Source organism: Carettochelys insculpta, chromosome 2 (assembly GCF_033958435.1).
Source record: "Carettochelys insculpta isolate YL-2023 chromosome 2, ASM3395843v1, whole genome shotgun sequence".
NCBI lineage: Eukaryota > Metazoa > Chordata > Testudines > Carettochelyidae > Carettochelys > Carettochelys insculpta.
Window position 1 is genome coordinate 43,748,349 of NC_134138.1, and position 27,284 is coordinate 43,775,632.

The 27,284-nt window shown below is 40.4% G+C and overlaps 1 protein-coding gene across 7 annotated transcripts in view; it reads right to left on the bottom strand.

Annotated features, from left to right (window-relative positions):
* Positions 1-27,284, bottom strand: part of VPS13B (vacuolar protein sorting 13 homolog B) — a 903,527-nt gene that overhangs the window by 109,929 nt on the left and 766,314 nt on the right. For 5 of the 7 annotated variants that reach the window (XM_074986872.1, XM_074986870.1, XM_074986873.1 and 2 more), the window contains 3 exons: positions 15,689-15,891; positions 9,993-10,200; positions 9,499-9,683 (listed from right to left, as the gene is read on the bottom strand). In XM_074986872.1, the coding sequence (XP_074842973.1) occupies positions 9,499-9,683; positions 9,993-10,200; positions 15,689-15,891 (596 nt within the window). Of the gene's footprint in view, positions 1-9,498; positions 9,684-9,992; positions 10,201-11,272; positions 11,847-15,688; positions 15,892-27,284 lie in introns of those variants that run through there. The other 2 variants (XR_012644370.1, XM_074986876.1) reach the window with 2 other exon arrangements.

Here is a 27,284-nt window from a genome sequence, read left to right on the forward strand (position 1 = left end):
GTGATTACAGAACACTACAGAGTACCAGTATCATAGAAAATTAGGGTTGGAAGAGATCTCAGGAGGTCATCTATTCCAAACCCTTGCTCAAAGTGGGACCAAACCCAACTAAATCACTTTTGCCAGGGCTTTGTCACTCCTGCCCTTAAAAACCTACCACCATCTCCCTCGGTAACCCACTCCCAGAGAGGCTGACAGGATTGCTGGGCCCCTGGGCAATGTGTATGGGGGGAGGGGTTCAGGTGGAAGGGCCAGAGCTCTGTACCACTTGGACCACATAGCGTGTTCCCGCCCCTTCCCTGCACCAGCCCTCAGTGCTGCACAGAGCTAACTGCCTGTGGCAATTTAAAGGGCCCGGGGCTCTGGCTACCATTTCTCCATGCTGTTTTGAATCACTGGGCCACAGGACAATTGTCCCTCTTGCCCCCCGCCTCCCCCCTACAGCAGCAGGCCTGCCAATTGCAGCGCTTCGCCACCTTCCTAGTGAAATAGCTTTTCCAAATATCTAACCTAGACCCACACTCTCCTAATGCAACTTGAGATCATTGCTCCTTGCTGCGTTATCTGCCACCACCCAGAATAGGCTGGCTCCATCCTCTTTAGAAATGCCTTTCAGGTAGCTGAAGGCTGCTATCAAATCCCCACTCTCACTTCTTTTTTGTGGGTTAAATAAGTACAGTTGCCTCAGCCCTCTCTACTAGTGATGTGTCCCAGATCGCTTATAGTTTTCATTGTCCTCTGCTGGACTCACATCAGTTTGTCCATATCCTTCATGTAGTGAACTTTTTTCCCCCTCAACTGGAAGCACTCCTCCAGATGTGGCCCTACCAGTGCCAAAGAGAGGGGAATAATCATCTCCCTTGATCTGATGGCAATGCTCCTACTAATGCAGTCCAATATGCTGTTACCCTTTTTGGCAACAAGGGCACACTGTTGATTCATATCCATCTTCTCATCCAGTATAACCCCAGGCCATTTTCTGCAGAACTGCTGCGTACCCAGTCGGTCCCCAGCCTTATAGCAGTACATGCAATTTTTCTGTCCTAAGAGCAAAACTGCATTTGTGTCTTCTGAACCTCATCAAATTTTTGGCCGAATCCTTCAACTTGTTTAGGTCACTCTGGAGCCTAACCTGACCCTCTAGCATGTCTGTTGTGTCCCCTTCACGCAGCCGTAATGTCATCTGCAACAATATGTGAAAGCATGGAATCGTAGTAAAAATCTTAAATGCATGAAACTTTATGGTTAGTAATTCTATGTTCAAATAAGAATATAGTAGTATGCATGTATTATAGCCCACGTAATCAGGATGGTGATACTGACTGAGAAATGCTCGGGAGATTTGAGAGGCTATTAAAATGAAAAACTCTATAATTATGGAGGATTTCCTCTATCCCCATATTTACTGGGTACAAGTGACCTCAGAAAGAGATATAGAAATAAAGTTTCTTGACACTTTATATGTCCGCTTCTTGGAGGAGCTAGTCTTAGAACCCCACAAGAAAAGAGGCAATTTTTGATTTAATATTATATGGAGCACAGGCTCTGGTCCAAGAGGTGAATACAGCTGGACCACTTGGGAATAGTGACCATAATATAGTCAGATTTAACATCCTGGTGGCAAGTAAAACGCTATTGTTGCCCAACACTGTAGCATTTAATCTCAGAAAGGGGCCTATACAAAAATGAGGTTAATTAAACAGAAATTAAGGGTGTCAAAAGTAAAATTCATAGAAGATCCATAGAATCTTGTTAAAGAGCTACAATAGAGGCTCAACATAAACGTATGCCCTGAATTAAAAGTTATAAAAAGAAAGGCAAACAGTGCCACTACAGCTAAACAAAAGTGAAATAAGCAGTGAGACACAAAAAGGAATTGTTCAAAAAGTGGAAGTGAAATCCTAGTGGAAAAAAAAAGAAAGGTGCATAAACTCTAGCAAATGAAGTATAAAAATACAATTAGAAAGGACAAAAAAGAATTTGAACAGCTAGCCAAAAATTCAAAAATAATAGCATTTTAAAGAACTAGGCATCACCGAATGAAATTAATCCACAGATAATGGATAGATGATGTAGTAGATTGGTGCGGAGCTAGTCTACAGAAAGTAAGCCATTCTGCACTGGATAGGGAAAGATGGAAGGAAATAGTGAGAGAGGCATCAGATACCAACGGGCGATGAGCCCACGGTTATTGATGATGATGATGAAATGAAATTAATAGGCAGTTGGTTTAAAACAAACAAAAGGAGGTATTTCTTCAAACAATGCACAGTCAATCTATGGGACTCTCTGCCAGAGGATGTTGTGAAGGTTAAGATTTTAACCGGCCTCAAAGAAGAGTTAGATAAATTGCATTAGGATAGGGATTACATGTGAAGAAGCACAAAGCAATTTCTAATAAGTGAAACAAGTTGCTTTTGTAGTCTGTGATCCTCCCTCTTTCCCATACCTAGAGCAATGCAGAGTGAGAATGAACTAATGAACAAAGAGCTAGAAAGCGGCAGTTGATAGAGCACTGTCAACAGCCACTCACCCACATCATGCTGTTTTCCTGACTGTGGACTGCCTTTCAAGTTCCTGAGATGTGCTTGTTAAAAGACCTTGGATGATGCACTTACATCCATTGTCTATTTAGTTAAGTATGTTCAGAGAAACCTTAAGGGAGGAAAAGCTTTGTCCTTACATTTTGCTGTTTAAGCTGAAATAGTTTGAAATTGGAGCACTGGATTCCTGGGACAGACTCAGTTTATTTTGTTACAATATGTCTAAGATTCTTGGGGCGGGGGGGGGGGGGAATTAAAGCAGGCCCTGGTCCACTATATGGTATTTTCAGTCCTTTCCATCTACCAGCGCTAGGCCCAAGGAACAGGGGAGTGTATTATTATCATTGGAACTGGACTCAGAGGGTCCATTCAGTACTGTTACTGAGGGGAACACGAGAGGAATAGGGAATGAGAGGAGTTGGGTTGAAAGCACCTCAGACACATGGACAAAGCACAGCACAGCACAGCACTTAATGAAGTTTTACTTGCTCTATTTAACTGGCATTCACTGGAAAATAAAACTTATTTTTTCATATTAGGGAATTAGACAGGGCACTAATCTGATACTCAGCAGTTTCAATCCTGGTGGCACTGAGGTCATACAAAGTGACCACCTAAGAGGGACAAGCGATCCAAAGACAAAGGAGATATTTACCAGCCAAAGAGAGCCTATAAAGATAAACAGATCACCACAGGACAAAGGCCAGCTCCACAGAAAGGCAATTTGCTAGATTTGAAGACAGGTAAAAGGGAGACACAGAAGTCAGTCCTGTTGTGGTAGCCTGTGGAGAAGATCAAACAATCTCAAAGAGTATCTAAGCAGCTCAAACCTTTGATAAGAAAAAGACCCCAGTTCAGCTGGGTTTCGATTATTTGTTTTTAATGTTTATAAAAAAAGTTTGTAAAATAGAGAAGACGTGTCATAATTTGTGGTACTGGAGTCAGAGGAACTGTGTTTCTCAGAGGGACTATTATTGAGGGACACCACATGTTCAGGGAACATGCAGACTTAGGTTGGAAGCAATAAACAGGATTCAAAAAAGTTCCACTTGTTTACCTTCACATAGATTAAGGTTCTCTCTTTGCTAATGCAAAATAGATCATTCTGAAATGAGAGCTAACATGAATGTTCCAACAGGACCCATAGGATCACACTTGAAGAAGTTTGTGGACCGGGCGTTTTGGCTGGCCAGAGATATGCTAATTGGTAGATGAACTGATTGATTATAAAATAACACCTTTTTGTCATTTCCCCAACAAACTTGCATGAGGAAGCAATAAAGTTAGTGATTTGACTGGGTTTTTTGGTTTATTCTTAGTGAACTGTGTATATTTTGCACTGAAACTATTCTCAAAGGCTACGTCTACACGTGAAGCCTACATCGAAGTAGCCTATTTCGATGTGGCGACATCGAAATAGGCTATTTCGATGAATAACGTCTACACGTCCTCCAGGGCTGGCAACATCGATGTTCAACATCGACGTTGCGCAGCACCACATCGAAATAGGCGCAGTGAGGGAACGTCTACACGCCACAGTAGCACACATCGAAATAAGGGTGCCAGGCACAGCTGCAGACAGGGTCACAGGGCGGACTCAACAGCCAGCCGCTCCCTTAAAGGGCCCCTCCCAGACACACTTGCACTAAACAGCACAAGATACACAGAGCCGACAATGACTTGCAGACCCTGTGCATGCAGCATGAATCCCCCGCTGCAGCAGCAGCAGCCAGAAGCCCTGGGCTAAGGGCTGCTGCACACGGTGACCACAGAGCCCCGCACGGGCTGGAGAGACAGCGTCTCTCAACCCCCCAGCTGATGGCTGCCATGGAGGACCCCACAATTTCGACGTTGCGGGACGCGGATCGTCTACACGGTTCCTACTTCGACGTTCAACGTCGAAGTAGGGCGCTATTCCAATCCCCTCATGAGGTTAGCGACTTCGACGTCTCGCCGCCTAACGTCGAAGTTAACTTCGAAATAGCGCCCGACGCGTGTAGCTGCGACGGGCGCTATTTCGATGTTAGTGCCGCTACTTCGAAGTAGCGTGCACGTGTAGACACAGCTCAAGACAGGGTAACACTTCCTGGGCTAGGCCTGATGCATTGTGTATATGTAGAAACAAGAACCGGATGCACTGCTTTACACCACTAGCTGGTTACTGAATTTTAATTACTACTACACAGATGATGTCACAGACCAGATCAAAACCATGCTGACCACAGGCACTCTGGGGTCTGGGCGGGAGCACCTAGAATCATAGAATGCTGGGACTGGAAGGGACCTTGAGAGGTCATCATGTCCAGCCCCCTGCCCTCATGGCAGGACCAAGTACAGTCTAGACCATCCCTGATAGACACGTATCTAACCTGTTCTTAAATATCTCCAGAGATGGAGATTCCACAACCTTCCTAGGCAATTTATTCCAGTATCTGACCACCTTGACAGTTAGGAACTTTTTCCTAATGTCCAACATAAACCTCTCTTGCTGCAGATTAAGCCCATTGCTTCTTGTTCTACCCTCAGAGGCCAAGAAGAACAAGTGTTTTCCCTCCTCCTTATGACACCCTTTTAGATACTTTAAAACCGCTATCATGTCCCCCCCAATCTTCTCTTTTCCAAATTAAACATGCCCAATTCTTTCAGCCTTTCTTCATAAGTCTTGTTCTCTAGACCTTTGATCATTCTCGTTGCTCTTTTCTGGACCCTTTCCAATTTCTCCACATCTTTCTTGAAACGCGGCGCCCAGAACTGGACACATTACTCCAACTGGGGCCTAACCAGCGCAGAGTAGAGCGGAAGAATGACTTCTCGTGTCTTGTTCACAACACACCTGTTAATGCATCCTAGAATCATGTTTGCTTTTTTTTTTTTTTTTGCAACAGCATCACACTGTTGACTCATATTTAACTTGTGGTTCACTATAACCCCTAGATCCCTTTCTGCCATACTCCTTCCTAGACAGTCACTTCCCATTCTGTATGTGTGAAACTGATTGCTCCTTCCTAAGCAGAGCACTTTGCATTTGTCTTTATTAAACTTCATCCTTTTTACTTCAGACCATTTCTCCAGTTTGTCCAGATCATTTCGAATTTTGACCCTATCCTCCAAAGCAGTTGCAACCCCTCCTAGCTTGGTATCATCTGCAAACTTAATGAGCGTGCTGTCTATGCCAATATCTAAATCTTTGAGGAAGATATTGAACAGAACCAGTCCCACTACAGACCCCTGTGGAACCCCACTTGTTTTACCTTTCCAGGAGGATAGAGAACCATTAATAACTACTCTCTGAGTATGGTTATCCAGCCAGTTTTGCACCCACCTTACAGTAGCCCGATCTATTGGGAAAAAAGTAGTGGGTGTGGAGCAAACTCCTCCCCTCTGCTCTCCCTCTCCTCCCACCGCACTCTCACCCACTGGTGGTCCCAGGGACCAAAACCTCCCCCATCCTCCCAGCGCTGCTCAGGAATTTCTTGGTGGAGTTGGGAGGAATGGGGATGGGATGCATTCAGGGAAGATGGGAAGTGGTGAGGTGGGGGAAAGGGCTGAAATGGGGGTCATTGAGGCTCAGGTGGACTGGAGTGGAATGATGGTGAGGGCTTGGGCAGGGGTGAGGGGAGGCTAGGCATGCCCCTGCTGGAGGGCAAGTCAGCACCTTTGATGTTGACTGCCAAATCCAGGTTGGATCAACAGTTGCCTTATGAAGAACAATTTACACTTAGATGGGGAAACTGAGGTACAGAAAGTTAAAGGATTTTGCCATTGCATGGTTCCTTAAAATGGAAGCTGGGGACTGAGTGGTAGCCACGAGTGGGCTCCCAGTTCCCTGAGGTGCAGGGAGCCGGGAAAGAGGTGATAGCTGCCGATGCTCCTCTTAGCTCTCCTGAAACTCGGGGAGCCAGGAAGGAGGCAGCAGCTGCTGGTGTTCCTCCTGGCTCCCCCGACCTATGGGGAGCTGGGAACTGGGTGGCAACACCACGGGTAGGCTCCCAGCTCCCTGTGTCCCATGGATCTGGAAGCCAGGTATAGCCATGCTGGTCCAACTCCTGGCTCCCACCAGGTGCCAGGAGCAGATGTCCCAGTCTGGCTCCTGGCTCCCGCGAATGGTGGGAAGCCAGGAGCCAGGTGTAGCCGTCAGGAGCCAGGTGCAGCCACACTGGTCCAGATCCCAGCTCCAATGAGCAGCAGGGAGCCAGGAGCTGGGAGCAGCCACATGGGTCTGGATCCTGCGAGCTGCAGGGTGCTGGAAACTGGGCAGCAGCAATACTGGTGCCTTGCAGAAATGAGGTAACAGCTGCTTCACCTGCAAATATGGGACAATTAGCCTCATTTTGAAAATGAATCGGGATGCCTTCCTGGCACCCAAAACACAGGGCAGTCCTGCCAGAAATGGGACAGATGGTCACCTTAAGTATAAGGGTTTCATCTGAGATTTAAAACTTGAATCTTTAACATTTCAAAATGGGATATTTTTACTTCTGTCTTGGTCGTTTCCTTTGGATCAATTACCTGACAAAACTTAATGAAGAACCTATGTTACGATATAGAGCTGTAGTTTTCAGTGTGCTGTGACATACTGGCGTACAGTGAGAACTGTCCAAGAGTGCCATGAAATTTTGTCAATTTCTCTTTGCCTTGGCTCTGCAAAGAGCCACAGCGGGAGGAAATTGACAATCCCCATGCCAGCTGGGGCTCAAGCAGCAAGAATGCCTGAGTCTGAGTTGGCATGGGGTTTGTCAATTTCCCTTGTAATTGTTCTTTGCAGAACTGCCATGAGGGGAAATGCTGACCCCACAGGAGCCTGTTCACATTCAGAGCAAGGGAGAAGAGAGGGCAGGAGCCTGATGGAGCTCAGATGCTGTTTAAATGCCACATCCTGGCTCTAACAGGCTGGTGTGGAGGGGGGCCTGCTTTCTGGAGCTCTCTCCCCCCAATTAATCAAGTAACCACTGAAATTTTCAACATCCCATTTGAACCTTGTTTAGCTTGTTGTTTAGCTTGTTGTATAGACAAGTATGTTGCAAACCTCTCTAGTAAGACTGTAACTAACCATAGTAAATGTAAGTAAATGTGACATTTAAGAGCAACCGATTCAGCTGGAAAAAAGCAGGTGTGCTGTGAAATTGTTTGTCTCATTGAATTGTGTCATGTTACTGAAAAGGTTGGGAACCACTGATATAGAGTTACAATTTTAAAGTGGTACAGGTGGAATTTTGCCAACGAATCCTGTTCATTATAATGAGATTTATGCGGAAAACTGGCTATACGTTGCTTTGAAATCAGTTTTTATGGTCTGCAATATGCCAATTTTCACATAGACTGAGCAGAGTCCTCAAGAAAAGGGCACGATAATGCTGTTTTGATCTTTGATGATACCTCAGGCCAAGATTAGTTGATTTCTTTAATTTAGTTCTGAAACTCATACAGTTTAAGGGAGTTGAAACTTTCGTGTCTAGAGGGGAAAAAATTGGCAAGATACCTAAATGATCTCACTAGCACTTTGTGCAGTATAATGATAATATATCATATTTCTGTGGGAGATTAACCTGATCCATAACTTAGTGCACACTAGTGCATAATTCAATTCTTAAAACAGAAACTCTTCCATTACTGTTATAAAAATAACAAAATAGAATTTAATACCTCTCTCTGACTTTAAAAGAAGGGGTACCTTTTATTTAATCAATATATCTTTCAATATGATTTCAAAGCTGAATAATAAGCAGAACTGAATGACAAAAAATATGGATTTCACCTGCAAAATATATATATGGCTTCATAAATAATGGAAAAGAAATGCAGTTGACAGATGAAGGAAAACTTATAGGGTAGAAACCATATGCCAGCTGAAGAGATGGAGGCTGACAGTGGTCCTGAAAAGATCTAGGGATCAGGGCAGTAGGACTGGAGTGTACTTATCAGTCTCTGGCTGCTTCTACATTTGCCCATCTTGTGGGAGGTGGCATGGTAATGAGGCAATTCGAAGCAGGCCAATGAGGTGCTAACATGCATATTCAATTCCTGATTAGCATAATGGCAGCCATGTGAATTTTGAAGTGCAGACTTCGAATTTCAGATTGACAGTGTAGATGGGGGCAGCTGCAAAATAAGCTCCCCACTTCGACATTCCCTTACTCCAATCTAGTTTTGTGGGAGTAAGGGAGTGTTGAAGTGGGTCGCTTATTTTGAAGCTGCCCACAACTACACTGTCAATCTGCAATTCAAAGTCTGCACTTTGAAATTGGCATCGCCACCATTATGCTAAAAAGGTGCTGAATATGCACATTAGCAACTCATTAGCCTGCTTCAAATTGCCTCATTACCAGGCCCCCTCTGACAAGAGGGGGTGAGTGTAGAAGCAGCCTCCCTTAGCAAGAACAAAGAAGAACAGCCCCTCTTCCACCACTGACACTAGCAAAGAGAAGGATTCTAGGTTCTCCAACTTCTTAGAAGCCATCAAAAAACAGAAAGCAAGCCCTGAAGAATATGCTGGTGAAATCTTGTAGTTTCAGGTAGAAAATATGGTAGTTTCAGGTAGAAAATGCTCAGCAGTTGTGTGATGTTTCCACCTGAAACCAGGCAAAATGTGGCACTTATCTCTTAGTTTTTCCTTGTGTTTTTTTAGATTCATTCAAGTCTAAAGCTTAAAGAAAAACTCCAAGGGGTGAAATCATGTGAACCCAGATTGAAAAGTTCATACAAACCAGAATTGCTGAGATTTGCTGTAGTTTATGACACTGTGCAAGAGCCTTTACAGGTAAATAGTAGGAAATGCTTTTTAATTCATTCTAAATCAGCAAGAAGTTTAAGCTTCAAAATTTACCTCCCATTGACTTCATTAGGTCCTCATTTGATTTATGCACAATTTTTACTAATTGCAATAGGTAAAACACTGTCTAAACTTTATAACAACATTCTTTTTTGTTAAGGAAAGTAGAAGTTGCCCATGACCAACCTGAAGAACATCTCCAAGGTCTGCAGTGCTAATATCTGGATCTTCCGTTGTATTAAAAGGAACAGGAGTTATTCTTACAAGGGTAAGTACTCTGGGCTCTGGATACCGCCATAACATTATTCCTGGGCTATCCTCAGTTTCGTTGTAAAATACAACTTCATAGGCACTTGGCAGTTTCTGTGCTTCTGTCACATGAAAGAAAATTATAATCTGTCATATAATCTCTCATGAGGAACATGTTGGTTTATGAAACAAAAGTAGCAAAAGCAAATCTATTAGGATCAAAAGGAGAGAAAATAAAAAAGCCATTTCCCTGACTTTTAAAAGATTACCACTAAATGGAAAGGAATCAAAAAGATGTTGATGCAGCAGATGTACTTTTTAATTGCTTTACCAAAACAGCAACTAACTTCGTAATAGATAAGCGATCTTTAAAATGCTACTACTGTCGTTTGTAATTTTTTTTTACAAAATAATAATAATATTCCTTCTACCTGCATCTTGTATGTATTGGAAGATACCAGTTCTCAGATCATCTGAGGTATGCTCAGCTTTTGAGGGTTGATTCCTTTCCAAAGGAGACTGAATCTTGTATGTTTGATCAGAGGTCAGTGCTTCCCTTTTGCCTTGTTCAGTAAGATACTCTTGCAGAAGTTCATGGAGAAGAACTAAACAATTCAAATGTTCTTGACCCCAGACAACCTAATTAAAAAAAATGAAACAGATGACATATAGTGCGTTAAAATGTAACAGAGAGATAGTTGTATTAGTCTATATACTATCAAAACAAAAAAGCAGTCTAGTAGCACTTTAAAGACTAACAAAAGAGTCTGTTCTGGAATGGCTATGGTCTGAAGAAGTGGGTCTATTCCACGAAAACTCACCACCTAATAAATTATTTTGTTAGTCTTTAAAGTGATACTGGACTGCTTTTTTGTTTTGCTTTAAAATGTGTGATTATTTTAAACAGCCAATAAAAATTAAGAACCTACACTTTTTTTTTTTTGCTGAACAATCTTCATGTATTATAACTTTCTGCAAACCTGTTAAATGGCAGAAAGATTCTAGCATGCCATGCCATTTAGCAAATTTGTCTTTTTGTTTGCTAAGTAACACCCTTATTTTTATTATTTATTTAGCACCCAAAGCACACTATGCATCTCTTTACATATAAAATTGCGAAGTGCCGAACTGAAGTATTTAGAATTTAAAGGTCTGCTCTGCATTTACTGTTTGGCATATTGCTTAGTCCTGGGAACTGTCCCACAGAGTCAGGTTTTAGCGTAAGCTTATGCAGAAAGTAATAGCAACATTTCAATTATTCAGATCACAGTGTAACAAAATGGAGGCTTAAGAATGTGATTAATTAGAAGACATTAGGGTCTGGCTCATTGAAATTATCTTCTAGTGATGCATATGGCTGGCAATAAGTTCCTATGGAAGATCTTTTAGTTAGTGCTTTTATGAGATTTCTTAACTCTGACTATGTTTATCCTTTTCCATACCACTTAAAATTGGTGGGCAACAGAAGGAAATTAGGAAGGAACAGAGCAGAGAACAACATGAACCCCTATCATATATATTTAGAGTTCCACATTTTCTGGGAATTTTTTAGTGTTTATTTTCCAAACACTAAAACCAGGGTGAAATATGGTTAAAAATTGAAAAAAATATCCAAAAGAGAAAACAAAAACTTCCATAATATACACATTTTATTGCAGTATAATGGACACTTTTTTTTAATGTACATAGGCACTCATGTTGAGTCTCGTGCTGTCTTGTAGGAAGTCTAACTTAGAAATAAGTGCTCTGTATCAATATATCCCAGGGTAAAATCAAAGTTTGCGGTGCCATTTTGCTTGAATTGGGAAGCGGATCTTGACAACTTCAAAAAAAGCCAGTGCATCCAACTGCAGAGTGTAAGGATTAGATGTGTTCATGCAAGTAGTAAATTCCCCTTTTAGATTTTGAATTTTCATCTTTAGTGGCAAATAGTTAAGACATTCTCTCATATAGTATGCTGCAAAATCCACTTTGAGGAAGTGGTGTAACACCTGGAAGACACTGCAAAAAATATCTCTGGCACCAAACACTTTGGGATTCAGGTTTCAGGTGATGGTCATCTCCCATTTCTTGCTGAGTGTTGTGGTGAAGGTTTTGAGTGATTTTTGGTTTCATCATATTCTAGAGTTGGAAGGATATTCAGAAACAGCTGGGTTTTCTCACTCTATGTTTCTCCCGCAGCTTTTGTGCTCAATTCAGCTGAGATTTTGGTTGTCAGGATCCAGTAAATATCTATATCAGTAAATGTTGGTCATTTTGGTTATTTGCTGGTCTCTTCAGAGTATCTATATGAGAATCAAAAAAACTTGTGATGATCTAGAAGACACATTAGCAGAGCCCATGCATTATTTACATGTCAGGCAGCAAAGTATAAGATCATTCACTGATGTTGCACAACAGGGGTAGGTAACTGAGGCAGTTGGTTCTGCATTTATCTTGCACTGCATAAAGCAAAGCCTCCAACTTTTTCCACAGGCTTGAAAATGGCCCCAAATCCAACTATGCAACATTTCATGTCTTTCATTTCTTCTGTAACAGTAGATGACAGCACAACATTAATCAGATGACCAGGAAAGGTAATACATAGCACCTTCAGTTTCTGACACAGTTTAATCTCTCATGCAACTTTAGCCAAGTAGGAAGCAGAATCTGTATTAGTTATGGCCACATTTTCCCAAGGTAGCTGGTACATCTCAAACATGTCAGTTACTGAAGTGCCAACAAAATGGCTGTCTACAGAGGTGTTGAATTTCTAATCAGCACAAATAATCCAGGTTTATTTGCTTTGAAAACAAATGAAAACAAAAGGTCAAAAATAAGACAATCCAAAACTTAAAGACACTCGTCAAAAATCAGATTAGACATCAATTCCATCAATATGTTCCACCAATTGAGATATTAAAGTATAGTTATTTTTTGCCAGGTACATACACATGAGTTTTTTTGCATTATGAAAGGTTTTTGCTATTGGACGCTATTGTTGCATAAATTCACCGACAGTCCACTCTGCAGTTAACACAAGATGTCCAATAAAACAAAGAGCACCCACAAATTCATTGAGATAATCATGCTTTGTTGTCTTCTTCATTAAAGCCCTGGTGAAAATGCCTGATACAAATTGCTTATCCCAATATTCACTTTCTGTCTTAAGTTTCTTGCGTTGCTTTTCCCCAACACACTACTTTATTCAGTCAGTGTGAGCATTAAATTCAATGTTGCAGTACTTGCAGTGCAATGAAGCCTCTTCATTCCTGTCTTTTTTTTTCCTAAGCACTGTTCTTTTTATTGGTATTAAGGAGTAGACTTGCATTTTTTGCTCCACGTTTAGCTTTTCACCATATCTTTCTTTATCTCGGGGGTTGGTAGTGGGGGCTGATTGTTACATTGAGTCCCTCAATAAATGCATGCAAAAAAATAGGTGGGCACCATTTCCTTGTGAACTAATCATAGAATAATATTAAAGCTGTTTGATTTTCCAACCCCCTCTGTGTCTGTGCAGCATTTTACTCTGCAGGACTCAACAATCATATAAAGTGTTAGTGTTAAAAATTATGAACCTGAAAAATATTGAATGATGTAAGTCTAACACCAGATCTCTTTTAATTACAAAACTGATAACTGATCTATGAAAATTGATAAAAACTGAAAATGTGGAACAGGATGTCTTAAACAAATACCAATTAATTAATATTTATCTATTTATTGTTTTATTTCCATTTATGCAAACACACAGAAATGCCTTTTCACAATCTACAGCCATCTTTGACGTATTTTAAAAACACTTCAAAATTAAAGCCCCAAGAGTGCAACAGTAAGTTTCAATATAACTCACTGCCAGCACACCAGTCAACTTTTAAAGCTCAAATCCCCTTCAACCTCCAACAATTCTACAGCAACAAAACACCAGGAAACTTAAAAGCTCAAATCCCCTTCACCCTCCAGCAATTCTTCAGCTTGCATAGAAGACAATCAGATTCAGGATATTTTGAGCCTGGGAAGTTGTGTGTTCTGAATTGTGCAGTTACTCACACAGTAGTCCCTCCCTGTCCTACAATTCACGAACGTGTGTTGTTTAAAATAGCTAATAAACCTAACTAGCAGCATGAAATAAATTTCACAGTATTTCTTGGGAGAAAAAGACCTGAATATGTTGTTCAAGCAAGATACTACATAAAAGTTTATCTTATTCCTGGCATCCATTCCTCAGAGGGTAACTCAAAAGTCTGCATTCGTTGAGTGGAGGGAACAAAGTGTTAACTGGTCCAGAGGCAAAAGATTTTTTCACTAGGGAGTACGGAAGCCAGAAGTCTGAGGAGACCTAAAAAGATGTGCAGTAAAGCTGGCTGAGAACCATGTTTTCCTTTCCTATGTAGCCATGTTAATTGTGGGTGAAAGCATGGCCTTGTGGAAGTAGAATTGCAAATGGTCTTGAACTGGAAGTGACCTACAATTATGAATTGTAAGTGTACAGGAGAGGGAAACACAGACCAGAAAACAGTCACCTAAAAGAATGGTCCAGAGGCTTTAATGTTCATATTGCAAGGAGGAGCATCTTACAGTCAAAGCTGATGATAGACTTTTTTGCCTCATTATGGTGTGGTAGTGAAGTCCTGTAGTTAAGGCAGTGGACTGGAACACAAAAGATCTAATTTAATTCTTGGCTCTGCCATAAATTATGAAATTTTTCCAAAGGCTGTACAGATAATTTCACTATGCCTCAGTTTTTCATGTGAGAAGCTGGGATAAAAAATTCCTTTCTACCACTCTTTACCTGTCTTGTATATTTAGATTGAAAGATGTTCAGAGCAGGGACGCTCTTTCCATACGTTGACAGAGAACCGAGTTCAAACATGCACCAATATCATTTGGGTCTTCTACGCTCTACAGTATTACATGTTAATAAAGGTGATACATGAAGTCATCTTTAGAGATGGACAAATTATGTGTTATGAATGACCAACTGTAAATAAAGCCCATTTTCATTTTGCCAATATTTGCAAACTGATCTAGTCTTTCTGCAAATATTTTGTTTATAAATCTTTATTGAATAATTTATACAAGCAAATTTGCTTGGAGGTTATTCAACAGTTCTCATGTCAGCCATTTAATATTTGTGTTCTGTGACTGTTCACTTTAGACATATGGTATCTGATTTTTTTCTGAATCACAAAAATTTTGAAAAGGATTATAGCAAACAGTGAGTAATGAAGAGTGTGCTTCAATAACACATTTGGTAATAATTATCAGTGATAAAATGCGTGAAAGTTTTCATATTTGGAAACATTTTCATGAATTACAGCCATCCAAATACTTGTGAACAACAACTAGCAAACAAACAAACAGTGAATCAGATCTGTTGATTTTATTCATGAAAATATTTTAATAATTTTTGTATTATTGCATGAATTCTAATCATAATATTGAGATTTCAAGAATTTATTGAGCTGAAGGAAAGATTCAACATACAAGAAAATATCAGATTTCCCTTTTTACGTATATTATAGTTTTTTATTTATTTTTAACATTTGGTACTTATAAATCTTATTGCAACTATGTGTATATCTTGTTTTAATTATATTACAGCCTTCTTAAGTGATAAAAAAAATCAGGATTCTTCATTTCAAAAGCTCACTTTTCTCAGACTATCTTCTAGTTACAGACATTCAACTGAAGGGACGGACAGCATGTAAAACTGAGCGTTAATTGCCATAAACCACAATTATCAATTACTCCCTGGAGAATTTTTTTTATAAGTTTTTTACTGAAGTGCATTTGTTAGAGCTGCCCCAAGGCATTATGCACACACGCACATATGCACGCACACACAAAACAGAACAGGCCCCCAAATGCTAAGTGTTAGTAATCTGATACAGTACTTTTAAGGGAACACACACATACAAGTATACTACAGAAAAATAGCCTAAACTGTTCCTGACAATACTGTAAGCAGTTTCATTCTGTTTAATCAGTAGTTTCACATAGACATTTCATTTAAAATGTACAAATTTTCAAACCTACTGAAGTGTCTCATGATGCAATGCTGTACAACTTTACTGTGCAGTTTAGGCAACGAATCACATTCATGACAAATTCAACTAGATTAGAGTTAAAAAAAACTTATACACACCTGTATCAGCCCTCCTCTTAAGTCAATATGGATTTTTGGAATAGACTGCTCGGGACCAGGATTACCACTGTGCTTACACCACTTAGCTTCCACATTGACAGAACAGCAGAAGGGGCCTATCAGAGCTCTGCTTCTTCCTTTGAAACTTGTTTTAAGGAGAAAATCATTTATATCAAGAACAAAAGATGATCCTTGAATTATACCTGAAGAAGAAGGAAAAATACAGAATTTAATTTAGTGGTGTGAATAGCTTAGAAAGGCTTCTTACAGGCAGACTGCAAATCCTTTACCCTTACTAGTGAGTAATTATTCATACATTAATTAATTAATTTAATTTGTACACTAATTAATTAATCCCATTAATTTCAGTAGGACTACTTCTGTGAGTAAATACATCACTAATGTTACTAAGGCATTCACAATCTGGCCATACTCCTTTGGATTTGTTATTAGTTTGCTTTTCCAGCACATTTGAGAACACTTTATATTGAGTTTCTAGTTATGGAGTCAGCATGTTTCACGCACATACCTTGCAAAGTACTATTTGCCAGAATGTAATGGCTGTATACATGTGTGAGTATTTCAAGTTTTATAAATAGAGACATTTTTCATTAAAGTATGCAGTTTTTCAAAACAGTACCTTAACAGTAAGAACAGCTGCTATATTTATAATACTCTGAAAGGAAACAGCCATTTTGAATTATTCTCTCTACTTTCACTCAGATTTCTCAGAATAACATATTGCCTGGATAAAGTCTAACGATCTTAACTGAAATAAGATTACACTCATCCCTCGTTATACATTCACAGTTAGCTCCCAACTTTCTGTTTATAGGTGAAAACTCATAAGAGGGACACTAAATTATCATTAAAATACATGGAAAAGTCTCTGATTGGTTCCTAGTACTCCTAACTTGGGGAAGAAGTGGCAGCATGTGGTGCTGCTTTTGAAAGGTGAGTCTTGCATTGGGGGTAGGGTGTTGGAGAAGGTTAAAGGCTGGGGGCAGTTTGGGGCCATGAATAGGAGGGAAGGTTAAAACCTGGTGGCGGCGCTGGTGGAAGAGGTGGCAGCTCGCTCTGGGCTGCAGCAGTAGGCTGGGGGGCAGGGTTGGGGACTGGGTCAGGGCGTGCGTGGGGAGCTGTGGACCAGGAGAGTGTTGGGAGCGGGCCAGGTGGAGGGGGGTGCACAGGGAGTTGCCACGGGGGGAGCGTTGGGAGCAGGCCAGCCGGGGCCGTGGATCTCCCCGCCACTGGACAGGGACCCCATGGCTGGCTGTGTTCCAGCTGCGAGACTGCAGGTCTCCGCAGCCCCCAGCCAGGGACCTCACAGCTGGCTCCACTCCAGCTGTGGGGGGCAGGTCTCCCTGCCCCCCAGCCAAGGACCCCGTGCCTGGCTCCTATAAGCGGAGGAAGTTCACTCGTTTTGTGAACAAAGGTAAGTGTGTGAGTCCCTTGTTTTAGTGAGTACTCGTAAGTAAAGTACTTGTTAAATGAAGGATGACTGTATTTGGTTGAATTCAACAACTTGAAACAATTACAGTAACTCAAAATACATAGCATGTATTTACTAAAGAAACCCCAGTTTAATCCACACCATTGACATTCACAGAGGACAGGTTGAACCTCTCAAATCTGGAACTCTGTCATCCAGCAACATATGTAAGCCAGCATGACTTTATCTAACCATTTATTATAGGTGTGGCCAAGTTTCCTGTGGTCCCATAAACTTTGTTTACTGCCACCTGCTCTGGCTCTCAATGTTCTGTGCTGTTACTTAGCTGCAATTTACCCCTAAATGTCTCAGAGCCCATCAAGCTGAGGAAGTGTTGTTAGTGCTGCTAGACAATATTGACCTCCCATGGTTCAACGAATTCTCTTGTGTGGCACCATTCAGATCCCAAGGGTGCCGTACTACAATACAGGTTCAGCTTGTATTACAAAACCTTCAAAAATTAAAAGGCAGGTCAGATTTAGAATATCACCTATGTATTCTTGTTAACAACAAACATGTTCAGGAAAGGAATTCCACCTAAAATTTTAAGTTCTCTTGTGAATTTAGCTTAGTGCAAATCAAAATGATTTACTAAAACAAACTGTACCTAAAAATCTCTTTATTTTAGGATATTTAGATACAAAACACTATGCTAGAGGCTGGACTACATTTTTTCCTTCTGCTGCTTAATTTTGGAATTGTCATTTTGAATACTGAATTTCACCTCTTAGTTCAAAGTACCTTTAGCTCATTTTTTGAATCAAAGCTGATAGTTACAAAAGATGAAAAATTAAAAAAACAACTAAGGCCTACAGCATACAGACGTTACAAAGGACTGCACTATTTTGAAATTTTCAAACCTGTGCTAGAAGAAATATCAACTAAAATGGAACTCTATCTTGTTTACAATGTAAATCCACCTGGTTTAAATATGTGGAGTGGTTTAAACTTCTCTGATGAACCTCTTTCAAAATCTGGGAAAAATCTTTTTATTTCCTGAGAGTTTAATAGTACATAATGCTAAGAATAATTTTAGACTGTAATGATCTATAGTTTCCTAAGAAAATATTTGTGTGATGGAAGAAAACACATAATGGACCCAATTGTCTTCTCAGATGCCTGTTCACAGCTTCCATCAAATGCAACGAAATATCAGAAACATCCAATCTCACCTCCATAACTGCAGAGGTGCCATTGTACTGTGTGCATGTTTTGAATAACGAGAGGGTGGGTCACACACTAGAGATAGGCACCCTCTGGGCAGCTGAGAGCCCACCTCTGCCGAGTTCCATATCAGGCAGAGTGTGAGAAGACATGAGGGGGCATGTTCCATGAAGGAATTTGGGTGTTGGAGGATATAAGCAGCTGGGGTAAGGTTTTCAGGTGCAGGCTATGGGGTAGTGGGGCTGGGGATGCGAGGTTTGGGCTGGGAGGGTGAAGCTGAGGGGTTCAGAATATACGAGAGAACTCTGGACAGAGGCTGGGAGTTCAGGTACAGAAGGAGGTGAGGATTCTGGCTGGGGTTGTGAGCTCTAGGTGGGAGAGGATGCTGGATAAAAGTGCAAGTGTAATGTATGGGATCTGGGAGGGAGTTTGGGCATGGGAGGGTGTTTGTGAGCTGGGATGGGGGTTGGGGTGTGGAAAGGCTGCTGGCTCTGGGAGGAAGTTTGGGTAGGAGGGTGCTCAGGGTTGGGCAGGGGTTGTGGGAGGTGCTGCAGGGATTGGGGTCTGGGTAGAGCTTACCTTGTGGGACTCTCCAGAAGTGGCGGCATGTCCTTTGGCTCTTAGTTGGAGGCATGACCAGGCAGGTCTATGTTGTATGTACGGCCTCTGTCCACCACTCCCATGGCTCACATTGGCTGAAATTCCTGGCCAATAGGAGATATGGAACCAGCACAACGTAGAGGCATCCCTGCCCAATCCTACACCTAGGAGCCAGAGGGACACTTCACTGCTTCTGGAAGCCTGTTGGAGCCAGGTAGCGAGCCTGCCAGCTGTGCCCTAACTACACTTTTAACAGCCCTGTCAGCAGTGCTGACTGGAGCCACCAGGGTCCCTTTTCAACCAGATGTCTGATGTTTACACTATTGATGATACTACATCTTCTCCTTTTGCTACTGTTTTTGATTCTAAGCACAGTATGTTCTGTAGAACAAAGGACTGACAGCAGCATACAGTATACAATATAAAGCTATTAGCTCAAAAACAGTTTCTTTAATTCTCTTGTTAATTTAGTTGTTTTAAGGAGCACCAACATCAAAATATTTAATTATTTCAAAACAATTTTTGCAAGTTTTCTGATGACATTTGGTTCTAATATGCAGAAATTTACTTTTGTGTAGACTTGCAAATTCAAGTATTTGTTTTTGTTTTTACTATAAATTACGTGCCATGTGCCCCACAAAGCAAAGGGAAAAAAGATTTTCAGTACATGAGAGATTTTAGCCATACCTTCTACCCCATTGTTCACCCAGACTTACCTATTGTCAGGTGTTGTAGTGCAAAGCACTGCAGCAGGTACTACCTAAGTGACTGTCAGAAACCAGAGCCAATAGCAGAGCCAAACTCCAGGTAACCTAACAAGTGCAGCTGGCCTGTAGTAGGCTGCCTGATGGGCTACACCATGTGTCTGGTTGGAAGAATCAACACTAGCAGATCAGTTCTTGATCCCAGCTGCAGCTGCAGCAGCAGGTCAGTGGCTACACCAAAGCATCTGCTCACAGCTATGACCATGCCTGCATCTGCTTATAGATTTGATTCCAGCCCTGCTCTTGCCTTGACCCCAGACTTCCCTTACTCCAAGTAACTCAGCCCTCTTCCCACAGTTCCAGTTCCTGGCCTCTGACTCAGGCTGTGACTCTCCCCTGACTGCAGTTCTGAGCCTGATCTCTGATTCCTGGCTATCAGCTCCTGTTTTAAGCACAAGGCCTGATTCCTGCTCTGACTACTAGGCCTGCACGCTGCTCTCATCCACAGACAAGAATGCCCATGCCCCAGTTGTGTGACAATGGTGTAAAATCCACTCTAAGACCTGGCTGGAGTGTAGAGTCGATCTGCAAGGATTATGCAGATGGTTTTTTTAAATTACACAAAACTGTTTCATAAAGAGTAAAATGTCAGCTAATCAACACACAGCCCACTGTTTACTGATTCAGAGTCACTGACATGCTCTGGCTGCTTTGCATTTCCAGTTCATCTGGATTTCTAACTATATTGTGTAGCTGGACTAAAATTTTACAATCAAAGTGAAGAGTGATTATGGCTCAGCATTTCAAAACCAACTGCAGTTCCACTGTACGGTGGAAATGCCATCCTTAACTCACTCCACTGGGCCTAGGTGTTCCATGGGATATGTTTTTGAGATCATACAACACTATTAGGTTCCTATGATAGGTGACTGTATTATATACAAAATGTATGCACAATAAGATGAACTAAACATGAAACTTCAAGTCTGATAGTGAATTCATGAGTTGAAGGCAGATGTGAAATATCTGTAGACCTTTTTGTAGCTTTAAAAGCAGTGATCCAGAAGAGTTACTTTATGTGATTTAGTGCTTACATTATGTTGGAAAGAACTGTCTGATAATAGGTAGATGGATTGAGTCCTCTTTCCATCTGCTATATTATCCCAATGAAAAACAATCATTAATAAAAAAGGATATGATGATGAACTTCAAAGCCTATTTATATAATGCAAATTGCATGGGTTAGGTACTACAAATATTAGAGGGATTTCAGGGAGTTGCAGCACAGGTTTATTTATTTTTCTTATAAGGAATTAGCATTTCTCTCTTTATAGGCATGACATTATACCACTTCATAGCAGTTACAAATTACTGGTTTGGTATGAAATGAATCTTACTCTATAAATCAATACACACTAAAAAATGTGAATAGTCAGATAAATTTGCACAAAGGGCAGAGAGGTAGGAGAATAAGTGCTAAAAGAACCCCAGTGAAAACTGACAGGCAGGTAGGAGCTGCAAAAACAAGTGAGTGAACAGATGGGCTTTAGGGAAGATTCTTTCACTGGTGTATCACTGAAATAGACATTCCAATATGCTGACATTAGTGGAGAAGTGTACTCACACTTAAGGGAAAGGGAGAGAAGCAGTATCATTTTAACATCAGTATGCACAGGCAGGGGTCTTAACTCAGTATTTCTAAACATCATACTGAAATACAGAGCTTGAACTGCGATTGTGAAGCTACTTTCCTATTACCGAACAAGTCATTTTGGTAAAGTAAAAAAACTAACTCTCCCTTTGTGTGCTCCCCTCCCACACACTGCTTTTAGCCAGCTCTTTCATGAATCCCTTTCAGACATCTTGCACAAAATTCTGACTTTAAACAGATTAAATCATGGTCCCCATTTTAAGTGAACTCGATATGGCAACATACAGAAGTAATATATTTTCATAAACAATTGTTGTGATATGTAAAATATAACTTGCTCTGCTTGGATTATTGCTTACAAATACCAACATACTTTTCAGTGAGTGCAATAATTTATGTCTAGGAATGGATAGTTTCATGATTTTAAAAACACATCTTCAGGAGACCAATAAATGTGAACCACTTGTTTTGGACAATGTTTATACCAAATGCTGCCAACATTTCACTGTCAGGCTCCAATGAGATCCATAATGTCACTGCAATGCACTGCCATACTGACTGAGCTAAATCAAATGTAAATAAGGCTTCTGTATGTCATTATAAACTTATACTAAGATGACATATGCTCAAAGGGCATATCCAGGTATTTTTTGTCATACAGCTGGATATAATCTTTGACTATGAGAAAAACTGCAAGCATGCTTTAGATACTATGCAGAAGCTGATCTACATAACGCTAAAGACTATTAAAATTGTGACTATATAAAAAAACCACAGGGTATAAGAAAATTGTCTACAAAGGCAGAAAAAGGTTTTGATATTCACGTATACCATCTTTAAATATTTCACGTCACTGACTTAATTTATACCAACACAGTCACTATAAGGATACTGGAAATGGTCATATACATGGAGTCAAATACGCTAAAATAAGATGTCAGGATTTATCATCATCAGGATTAGGAGATTCTACAGTGGTTATCTTGTGCAGGTATGAGAGAAGGGTTCAGATAAGAAGTCTGACTATCTGTCATTATTGCAACAGAGGTAAAACAAACAGAGACATATTCTAACTAACGTGGCAGAAAAACAAAAACAACCAACCAAAAAACAACCAACAGCTTCACTTTTCGTTAATGAACCCTATAGGTATTAGAGTACATGTAACAAGTGACAAGAGAATAGTTCATTTAGTCCTCCTTGGTCACAAATGAAAGAAGAGACTACAGTTTGAACCTCTCTAGTGTGGCACTCTTATGACCTGACCAGTGCCAAATGAGAGAATTTGCTAGACCACAAGAAGCCAATATTATCTAGCAGCATTACCAACACTTCCACTGCTTACTGAGCTCTCAGAAGACATTTGGAGTAAATTACAGCTAAATAGCAGCGCAGAACATCAAGAGTCAGAGCGTGTGGCTATAAACAAACTTTATGGGAACACAGGAAACTCAGCCACACCCATGGTAAGTAGTCATCAGACTAACTAAAATCATTCCAGATTATGGATGTTGCAAAATGAGATTGTGCCGTATGAGAGAGGTTCAACTTTATAAGTCGCGCAAACTTCATAGTCTTTGTCTCTGATAGTATTTTAAAGTACTGATAATTTAGTAAAAGTTTTAATAATTCCCAACTATTGAAATAAGTGAAAATGCTTGTTTCCTTCTCCTTTGCACACTAGATTTCTGCATTTCATTAGTTTCCCAGAAAATAAGTTGAAAGATGATATATGATTTGGCTGCACTGCCACATGGATAATAGTTCAGAGGAGAATGTTTCTGGTAATTGTGTAAATGGAAAGCATTGTTTTTGAAAGCAAACAGGTGACAGTTTATTTGTATAGTAAAATAAACAGCACTGAATACTAAGCTATATTTGCAAAAAGTTTCTTGAGGTCAGTCATGCCTTTGCCACAAGTCCCATATACAAAACAGGGTACTGTTGTGCTACCTCAGGAGGCATCGGGGAAGGAGATTATGTCACAGAATCACAACCTGCTCCCATTTCCATGTCTTTAGGGTGCACGTGTGAGGTAGGGGGACAGTAGTATTTGATGTGCCCATGCTTTGGGGGTGGAGAAAGCTCCCCAGTGCCCCCTCCTCAAGGCAGGAGAGTAGCAGTTTTATGGAAACAGCTTCCTCTACTATAGACATGATGCTGAGGCTCTTAGAAAATTAATTACCATAAATATTTCATTATTAATATAACCAAAGAAGGAAATATTTCTAACTCCTCAAGAAGGTGATGTTTTTATTTCCTTTTTTGCTAATGCAGATGGAATTGTTGTTACAAAGTTATTTGTAAAGCTTCTGTATGTTGTTACTAATCTTTATGAACAAAGTTGATCCCTCCCCTAAAAGAATTTATTTAATAAGCATTTTTTAACTACTTTCATATCCATATTTTGGTATGCTATATAGGTGATAATGAACAGTGAAATCTGGTTACTTTTATTCATCATGTCTGTCTTCAGAGTCTGTTTTGCAATTCCCAGATATATTAGAAGGCATTTTTAATAAGCCCATCAGCTATGTCTAGAATGAAAAGGAATTTTATTTACTCCTTTGGTAAAATTCACATGTATCATATCATAACTGAGGAAAGCACTTTTGCTGTATTTTCTATTGGTGTCTTGTAACAAACAGCTGCAAGAAAGTGGGATAGTAGTTCTGGACCAAATAATTATCTGCAGGGGAAAACTCTACTTAATGTAAAAGTGACCAGATTGAATAGTGACTAACATCAGCAACTAGAAAATAGTGAGATATCTAGTTAGGGACAATTCTCCAGGACTGATTAAACAAAAATCTACTGATTGCTCTGCATTTCCCATTAGTATGGAACAGAATCTTACAATGGTTCCTTCTGCCCCGGAGAACAATATCTGCACATTACTGATTAACAATTCTTTACTGAAAGAGAATTCTTCAGTATTGCAATGGGACACACTTGGGCTCTGTAAAAACATGAGATGTGTAACACTCAGTAAACAGAAAGTAATGATCTTAAACAGGCCAAATCCTTGAACTTGTCATTAATAAATGTCCCCCTGCATTCAGCAGCCCTGGTTGCTGGGAGCCTGTTCTCTTCAAGTACTTCAAACACTAAAATCCAGGAACATTTATTATTTTAATCCATTACAGGCAGTGCTTGATTTAACTTTATTGGTTGTGGTGGTGGTAGTGGTTATAGTGGGGGTAGAGCAATGTTCTTTTACACATCATTTCAAAAGGGCTTAATTATATTTTATAGCTTGGGCCAGGAATCCTGCTTGTTTTGTGTCTAGCAAGGTTCAAATGAAGTTCAGGTCAGTGATGAATGAGAAGAAAAGTCAGAGATGCTATCTAAAATGAGCTCATCTCCCTTAAAAAAAGGCTAAGCAGGTACACTACATTCCTAACACTACTGGATTCTAAACAGTATGGAAATCACACCTGAATTATTGAGCTAATAATTTCTTAATTTGATCCCTGGTTACAGCAAAGAGGAAAATTTAGGTCTAGATAAAGTGTCTTCTATAAATGGTCAATTACTGTCATATATACAGAATGATTTACAATTTAATTATAAATCATTATGGTACTATTTTATACCAACCAAAGGAAAAAAAATTCTAGTAGAGAAAAGTTATGTACTAGAACAATAACACAAATATAGTGCTTGTATTCATCTTTGTTATTACAGGTATTCAGTGAAATCCTGCCAGCAGTGAAGCCAATGGCAACACTCTCATCACTCCAATGGATTTCATCCACTCTGACTGTCAAAGGCCTGGTCATAATACAAAAGTAATAACAACACTTAAGCTTTCATATAGTAGCACTTCTTCAGATGTCTACACTTTTTGGAAAGGTGGCTAACACTCTGATCCACATGTCACACAGGAGTTAAATGAGGCACATGGAGTCTACAACACATTTTTTAAAACACCCACTAATTCTGGGTGCCTCCATTTTTGGGTACTCAACTTGAGACACTTTGGATATGGATATGTCTACACAGAATTTTGGAGACTGTGGGAACAAACATCCCAGCCCATGTTGTCAGACTCAGGCTAGGACTCTAAAAAGAGCTGTGTACACAATGATGTGACTTGCTGCTCAGGCTGGGGCTCAGGTTCTAAAGCCTGGAGGGGGTCAAGAGTCTGCTGCCTTAGCTGAGATGCTTGCTTGTGCAGACTTCAAGGCTATGGCTACACTAGCAATTTTATTTTTTTGACAAAACTGGAGTTTTGTTGATAAAACTTGCTGCATATCCCCACACAAAATGCATTTTGTCAGCAGTCTGTCAACAAAACTTGGCACTTCCACTGACAACCTTCTGCTTCTCCCCGACGAGGAAGAGCCTTTGTCAACCGATTCTGTCAACAGCTATGTGGACATTCTTGGGGGGGACTTCTGTCAACCGACAGGGCTTCCTGGACACTGGGCAGCCCTGTCTGCTGTGCTTCTGGTTGGCTGTTTTGTTGACAGAGTGGCTGGGCAGTCCGGTCACTTTGTCAACAGAGTGGATTGTTCTTTCATTCTGCTTTAGTGTAAGGCCGCATTCTGTAGACAGACATTTTGTCAGAAAATTTCTTCTGATAGAAATATTTGTTGACAGATGCTTCTAGTGTAGCCATAGCTGAAGAGTGCTCCAAGTTGGGGGTGTAATTTCCTGCTTAGCTAGACATGCCCACACCAGCTGCCATTGAGCTTGTGTGCTAGAAATACCAGTGTACCCATGGTAGTATGGGTGGCAGGACAAACTCGCTCTCCTGAGTACAATACCATCTGAAACTTTAGCTATGTACTTGAAGCAGCCACCCATTACACTGCCTGTCCTGCTGCAGCTTATTTAAAATGACAGCTGCATTAAAACTAGTATGGTAGGTCTGCCCGAGCTAGAAATTGCATCTCCAGCTCCGGAACAGACATTCTCCTAGATGTTAGCTTTCAGAACTGCTTAGTACCTGCTGTTCCCACGGATTTCAGAAATAGTGATGGGTAATCACAGGCTGTGGGCACCTTAAATTGGGTATTGAACAATCCCAAACAGCCAAAATAGCCAAAACTAGTGGCCAGCCCTGAAATGGAGGCCTAAGTAGTTAGTCCAAGCAAAAGTTGGGATTGGATCCGAGATCTCCTGACTTGCCATTGCATGCTTGATTCACTAAATCTCAGCTGCTCGGATGCAAGAAACAATCAATGTATTAAATAAGAACATGTTTACTGTGTTGCTGTTCTATAGAAAAATACAGAATGCAAAAAAAAAAAAAAAAAAAAAAAATGCACAGTCCTTCAGCTACCACACATTTTCTGATTAATGAATGTCTTTTGTAGGCTCTCCACTAAAAGCTGTAATGTGAGAATGACAGAGCATCCACTATTGTCATACACAGCATATGTAGATATATAACAAAATACAAAACAAAAGATCCCCGTATCACAAACCCAGAAATAAAATTCCCATATCATACTTGTAAGTATGTGATTGCTTTCATTATGAACGTAGTAAAAGAGATTTTAAAACACAACACTATTCATTCTGAATGTACATAAAATACTTTGGTTCAGTTTAATTTGGAAGTCATCCATTCTTTGTAGGTTTGTTGTGTTGCTTAGTGATTCCACATATTTAGAACACTTTTTTTTAAATTAGCAACCTGCAGTAAGTTTGTAATTTAGAAAAAAAAAAAAAAAAAAAAAAACAACTCTCCCCCCAAGCCCTCCCCCAAAGAAAAAAATCCACAGCAGACATGCCAGTTCATCAGTAGCAACTTGGAATCCTGTTATAAAGTAACAGTAGGGAATCTGACCAGGATTAATAGTGGTACTCAGTCCTGGGATTAGGTGGTGTCTTGTTTCATGGATTTTAGGCCATCTGTTCTTCCCTCCCACATTTTACTTCTGCAGAACGATAAACGCACCTCCACCTCAGGGACTATAGAAAGGAATTAGAATTCTTCTGCTTTTCATTATCACAAGATTCAGTAACTCATTT